General features: G+C 43.5%; 1 protein-coding gene across 12 annotated transcripts in view; it reads right to left on the bottom strand.

Moving 5' to 3' along the window:
* Positions 1–7320, bottom strand: part of LOC106588992 (focal adhesion kinase 1) — a 252781-nt gene that overhangs the window by 43634 nt on the left and 201827 nt on the right. For 9 of the 12 annotated variants that reach the window (XM_014178602.2, XM_014178603.2, XM_014178600.2 and 6 more), the window contains 2 exons: positions 2472–2489; positions 1112–1168 (listed from right to left, as the gene is read on the bottom strand). In XM_014178602.2, coding sequence (XP_014034077.2) covers positions 1112–1168; positions 2472–2489 — 75 coding nt within the window. The remainder of the gene's footprint in view (positions 1–1111; positions 1169–2471; positions 2490–7320) is intronic. The other 3 variants (XM_014178595.2, XM_014178596.2, XM_014178599.2) reach the window with 1 other exon arrangement.

The following is a 7320-nucleotide window of genomic DNA, read 5'->3' as shown; positions in this document are numbered from 1 at the left end:
CTAAGGACCTGGGGTTACTGGAGACTCAGCATCATGGTCACTAAGGACCTGGGGTTACCGGAGACATAGAATTTAAATGATTAGAACAGACATTGCCATGGAAGTCAATGTACCATGGTGGGTGGACTGGCGGCTATGGGTGTACCATGGTCTGAGGGGCTTTATCCATTCTAGTGATTCTAATTCTATGACTAACTCATTTTAATGATTCTAATTATATGACTAACTCATTCTTTCACTGCAGTACACTTAAAGGGCACCTGTCATATTTAGTCCTGAATGAGGACTACTTAATGACATGAATATTCAAAATAATAACAATCAACATTTGTGACAGATATGAGTTTTTTACTGATGATGTACTACTAGGCTTTCCCTGGATATTTTCTTAAAGTATCAGTAAATCATAATGGAACAGAATCACTATCTGATTTGGACAGCATCATAACAGCAGTATTGAGTGAGGCAAGGATCATACGCAGACCATCAATATGAGTACGTGACTATCCTGTTCCTCACATACATGATACAGCATGTGTGGAGTCTTTCACTGTCACCATGACAACCAAACATCGGAGTGTACCAGACAATCTAACTGTTAGAGTATTTACGTTTCCTAGACAAGACACACACACACAGGCAACGTGTGTCTGGCATTTGGTGGACTCTACAGTCTTCCAGCAGCCGCATCAACACATCCACAGAGCCTTACGGGGAGAAAATAGTTCACAAATCAGAACCGGGGCCACGTTGAAAGGAATTTGGATAGAGAGAGAAGGATGAAGAGAGAGAAAGAGAGAGAGATAGAAAGAAAAAGTGAAAGAGGAAAGAGACCAAGAGAGAGTGAAAGAACGAATCAGATTGAGAGCGAGAGAGAGAGAGACCAAAAGAAAGTGTAAGGGAGCGATAGAGACAGAGAAAAAGAACGAGAGAGAGGTAAAGAAAGACACAGATAGAAATAAAAGAGAGAGACCAAGAGGAAGTGGAAGAGAATTAGAGAAAAGGCATCTGGGCTGGATCCCTGGAGACACTCTGGACAACAGATTATCAGGGGACACATTACCAGAAACATACTGCACTACAATACCAGGGAGCATGGAGCTGCACTTACTTGAAGGCATGGTGTAGGTTTCCTCTTCGTCTATAATCTCAGCATAATCGTCCGTCTCTGCAGAAACACAACAGCCTCGTGGTCAGTCCAGTCACACACCACCGTCAGAGACGGTTACACACAAATAAAGCTAGCTAGACATGTACCCTTCCACACAAGTAACTACAGCCAGCTGAAAATAAATATTTGAGTCACACAGCAAGTGCTCCTCAACAAATTCCCACACTGCCGAACACAGAGACACATGCACTTTCTCGTACACACACACAGTCGCTCTCGTACAGTAAACACACACAGAAACACAAGCATTTGCGCTCGCAACTCTCACAGTTTCAGCCACTCGTGTGTGGCACATATCTGTCTGTCTAGCCAATCAGAACTCAGCAGTACAGCTGGGCTTCTGGGTTAGGGGGGAAGAAGAGGGGAGGAGAGGGGATGTGGAGACTGAAAGGAGGGGGGATGGAACGAGTTATTCCCTTTCTCTTCAGGAAAGAGAAACAGAGAGAAGAGGCATCACACAGTCCCCTAGATAAACAGATTTAGGTGTTTACAGTAAGTGAACGGCCTCTGGCTGTCCAATCTTGACTTGATCGAATATGGTCATTTGCTAGTTGTGCCGTCTTGGCTACTGTTCCTCTTAGGGAAGGGAGAACACCAGATTGTGTAGTGTTTAGCCAGCCGCCAGCCAAACTCAGCTCTCTTTATGGGGCCGAGCTGGGAGAGGGCTTGGAGCTGGGCCCTTAAAGACGCAGGCAGACAATAGGGACGGTAGCCAAAAAGCCACTCAGAGTAGGAGTGCTGATCTACGATCATGCCCCCCCCCCCACCCGTCTATCTAATCTTATTCATTATGATCAAAAAGGCACACCAAATCTGAGACTCTTTGTGAATACCGGTTCAGATTTTAGGACAGACAAACTGACCAGACCTGGGTTCAAATAGCCTAGCATTTGTTTTCTTTCAAATACTTTCATCTGTGCTTGATTAGGCTTGTCTGGCACCATGGAACCAATGGAATAGTCCCAAAAGTGCAAACCCTGCCAATTTGGCACTCTAGACAGGCTCAAACTCAATCGATTCGAATCACATGGCAGCACTGCAGCTCGGACAGATTTCAACAAAATTTCTAGAGACGATATTAACCGTTACATTGTTTCCCTAATTCCAATCACGTCTATTGCATGATTAGCGCATTACCAATGACAAACCTCTAGAAGCAGATGGATAAAAACAGATTCATTTAATTTGAGTCATACACACACAAACCACAACCCCCAGAATCATCCCTCATGGCCCCAGTGAGTTAGTAGCAGGTGACAGGAAGGAATGGAGGGAAATATTAAAAGAAGCTAAACTTTACCATCCCCACTACAATCCTCTGCAAGTCCAAGGAGAGCATGCAAAACAGAGAGAATGAGGGAGAGAGAGAAAAAGAGAGGGAGAGGTTACACACTTTTCACAAATATATGAAAAGTATAAAAGACAGTATAATTCATTCAAAATGGGTTTAATAATTGTTACTGTAACACACTCCTTCAAGACAAGCAGTGACTGGGCATTTCAACAGTGTATCTAATCCATGCTTTTATTTAATATCAGTGGGAAAGTGTCTACTTTAAATGGAGTTAGTCTGTCGTTGGAATGTGTGGAACCTGATTGAGTTTGGTTGAAGGGACGGCCAGCATTGTTCTGAACGGGGTCGGCGGAGTTCATTGGCTATCACCTGGCTATTATTAGCATTGGAGGAGGCGAGATCAGGTGGGACCATTGAGAGGGCAGACACACAACTCCGGTATAAAGTCGTTTTTTTCAAAGTTGCCGAAATGCCAGGTGCGTCCACTTATATCAGCGCATTCGTAACAACCTAACCATTACAAAACTTCTATTCGATCAACTAAGCCTCACGTAGCGAATTAGCAATGACATTTTTTGTAGAACAAATTCTAAACTTTCTCATTGACCACCATACAAGAATTCCTCACTTCGTGGTATTATTTTTGTGGACAGATTTTGAGCGGAGTAAACCCTCTTGCTTCGCATCTTCCTCTCTGGTGTTGGTTAACTTTGTTAGTTAGATTATTTTTGTTTTTACACATCCTTGAGGGCAAAAACTCAGGTTAGCGAAATCCAGCTGAATTTATAGCGATATGTACGGTACCAGTCAAAAGTGTGGACTCACCTACTCATTCAAGGGTTTTTCTTCATTTTTTATTATTTTCTACATTGTAGATTAATAGTGATGACATCAAAACTATGAAATAACACATATGGAATCATGTAGAACCAAAAAACACAGATTATTCAAAGTAGCCACCCCTTGCCTTGATGACAGCTTTGCACACTCTTGGCATTCTCTCAACCAGCTTCACCTGGGATGCTTTTCCAACTGTCTTGAAGGAGTTCCCACATATGCTGAGCACTTGTTGGCTGCTTTTCCTTCACTCTACAGTCCAACTCATCCCAAACCATCTCAATTGGGTTGAGGTCGAGTGATTGTGGAGGCCAGGTCATCTGATGCAGCACTCCATCCCTCTCCTTCTCTGTCAAATAGCCCTTACACAGCCTGGAGGTGTATTGGGTCATTGTCCTGTTAAAAAACAAATGATAGTCCCACTAAGCGCAAACCAGATAGGATGACGTATCGCTGCAGAATGCTGTGGAATGCAGAATGCCAATATATTTTGATTTGTTTAACACTTACTTGGTTACTACATGATTTCATATGTGTTATTTCATAGTTTTGATGTCTTCACTATTATTCTACAATGTAGAAAATACTAAAAAGAATGAAAAACCCTTGAATGAGTAGGTGTGTCCAAACTTTTGACTGGTACTGTAAATATATAAATCTGTGATTATAGCAATACAAATAGATGGATGTTCAGTCAAAAAGCTTTAAAGGGTGTTTCATCTTTAACCTCTCAGAAGCTATAGGTTATATCCGCCTGGTTGCTGACGTGGCCTGACAGGCTTACAGCAGTCCTGCACCATCAGCCCAGTTACAGCCCAGACAGGCTCTGCATGCATCCCTATTCCCTTTATAGAGCACTACTTTTTACCAGGGCCCATAGGGCATAATACAGTGCAATCGGAAAGCATTCAGACCCCTTGACTTTAACATTTTGTTACATTACAGCCTTATTCTAAAATTGATTAAATATTTTTTCCCCCTCATTAATCTACACACAATACACCATAATGACAAGTCAAAAACAGTTTTTTATACAATTTTGCAAAAGTATAAAACTTAAATATTATATTTACATAAGTATTCAGACCCTTTACTCAGTACTCTGTTGTAGCAACTTTGGCAGCGATTACAGCCTCGAGTTTTCTTGGGTATGATGCTACAAGCTTGGCACACCTGTATTTGGAGAGTTTATCCCATTCTTCTCTGCAGATCCTCTCAAGCTCTGTCAGGTTGGATGGGGAGTGTCGCTTTCTTGTCTCTCCAGAGATGTTCGATGGGTTCAAGTCCGGGCTCTGGCTGGGCCACTCAAGGACATTCAGAGACTTGTCCCGAAGCCACTCCTGTGTTGTCTTGGCTGTGTGCTTAGGGTCGTTGTCCTGTTGGAACGTGAACCTTCGCCCCAGTCTGAGGTCCTGAGAACTCTGGAGTAGGTTTTTATCAAGGGTCTCTCTGTACTTTGCTCCGCGTGGACCCAAAAACATCCCCACAGCATGATGCTGCCACCACCATGCTTCACTGTAGGGATGGTGCCAGGTTTCCTCCAGACGTGACGCTTGGCATTAAGGCCAAAGAGTTCAAAACTTGATTTCATTAGACCAGAGAATCTTGTTTCTCATGGTCTGAGCCCTTTAGGTGCCTTTTCGCAAACTCCAAGTGGGTTGTCATGTGCCTTTTACTGAAGAGTGGCTTCCGTCTGGCCAATCTACCATAAAGGCCGTTGGTGGAGTGCTGCAGAGATGATTGTCCTTCTGGAAGGTTCTCCCATCTCCACAGAGGAACTCTGGAGCTCTATCAGAGTGACCATCGGGTTCTTGGTCACCTCCCTGTCCAAGGCCCTTCTCCCCTGATTGCTCAGTTTGGCCGGGCGGCCAACTCTAGGAGTCTTAGTGGTTCCAAACATCTTCCATTTTAGAATGATGGAGGCCACTGTGTTCTTGGGGATCTTCAATGCTGCAAACATTTTTTGGTACCCTTCCCCAGATCTGTGCCTCGACACAATCCTGTCTCGGAGCTCTACAGACAATTCCTTCGACCTCATGGCTTGGTTTTTGCTCTGACATGCACTGTCAACTGTGGGACCTTATACAGACAGGTGTGTGCCTTTTCAAATCATGTCCAATCAATTGAATTTACCACAGATGGACTCACACCAAGTTGTTGAAACATCTCAAGGATGATCAATGGAAACAGGATGCACCGGAGTTCAATTTCGAGTCTCATAGCAATGGGTCTGAATACTTATGTAAATAAGGTTATTTCTGTTTTTTATTTTTTATACATTTGCAAAAAGTTCAAAAATCCTGTTTTCGCTTTGTCATTATGGGTTATTGTGTGTAGATTAATGAGGAAAAACATGTATTTAATCCATTGTAGAATAAGACTGTAACATAACAAAATGTGGAAAAAGGGAAGGGATCTGAATACTTTCCGAATGCACTGCAGATAGGCAATAGGGTCCCGTTTGGGACTCCGCCTCTACTGATTTGCGGGCTTGACTACAAACAGCAGGCGACACACTTCCCGGAAATTAATTCCTGGAATTAATTTAATCTTGCCGTCTTCAAAAGCTGAATCTGTTAAAAGGTGTTTTACTCTAAGACATGACAGGGATAGGGCATGAGCAATGAGATGTGTTTAATCTCATTGAGAAGACCTGTTCCTTCTTCCCGGCAGGCTAGTTCTGTTCGGCCACTGTAGGTGTTGCTTTGTCAGGCATTTAAGGGTTTAGTGCACTTCACACTTTCTGTCAACATCACCCCACTTCCCCTCAACCCCCAACACACTTACGTGGCCCTGTGTGTGTGTGTGTGTGTGTGTGTGTGTGTGTGTGTGTGTGTGTGTGTGTGTGTGTGTGTGTGTGTGTGTGTGTGTGTGTGTGTGTGTGTGTGTGTGTGTGTGTGTGTGTGTTGTGGATTTAGGCACTCAGTCTGGCAGACAAGGTTAGTCAGAGAAAAACAGGAAGCAGGGTCAGTCTAGTCAGCCAATCAGAGCAGTTGTACCCTTTGACGGAGAGTCATGTGCTCAGAAGACAAAAGGAAGGAAAAAGCGCCTGGCTTTAGCAGGTTTAGGAGGCGTCGAGGTCACAGGGCTTACAGTCTTCAGCCAATCAGAGATAGGGATGAGAGAGCGGGAGAGATGGTGAGAAGAAGAGAGGAATAGTGCTTCTGACAAAAAAAGGGTTATTTCTCCCAGGTACACATCTAGGATTAGCTTCCCCTCTGTCATTCCTAACCTTAACCATTAGTGGGGAAATAAAAAACTGACCCCAGATCAGTGTTTAGGGGCAACTTCATCCTACACCACAGAAAACACATTAGCAGACAGCATTTGTGAAGGAGTGATGAATGTTGGTGTGACAACGTCCAAAACTTTCCCCATATTACAGAGAAAATGCTACCCACCTCAGAAATCATTATCACTCTGGCACACCTGTCATGAAACTACATGAAATACGTCAATAATAATAACATTAATCAATCTCTTCTTCCTTATACCAATCAACGGGGAAGTCAAAGACGACATGGCAGTGCTAGCATCACTTTAAATACGTCATTTCTGCATTTCAATCAACAGCACAGTAATAAGTCCTTCACTATTCTATACCGGGGCTAAGGAATTGATTTCCACTTCTTCAAAAGGTCTTGGATATGACCGTACGCTGACACAATATGGAATGAATTCAGTTAAATATATTGGATTTATGCAGGCAACAAGCTGCTGCAGCAGGGGGGCTTTTTATAGGGTTTTTCTCTGAGCCATTTCTGAGTATTGGCATTGATGGATGGTATCAAGGAGAACTGGTGTAAACATGGAACTCTGACCGCCTCTGAACACACTCCATTAACACTCCGTTTAACCTCCGTGGACGTTTCGCCACATATCAAAAACACCATCAAATGAAAAGCTGTAGTGTCGTAGTAACACTTCTGGGCATAAATCACATCTACAACTCCCCACCGGAGACCGGGGTTCGATCCCCGCGTCCACCTTTCGCACTGTTTCTCCCACTTCCCTGTAT

This window comes from Salmo salar, chromosome ssa27 (assembly GCF_905237065.1).
Source record: "Salmo salar chromosome ssa27, Ssal_v3.1, whole genome shotgun sequence".
Classification (NCBI taxonomy): Eukaryota; Metazoa; Chordata; class Actinopteri; order Salmoniformes; family Salmonidae; genus Salmo; species Salmo salar.
Note: the sequence above shows the minus strand (reverse complement) of the source record. Positions and strands in the feature narration are given on the sequence as shown.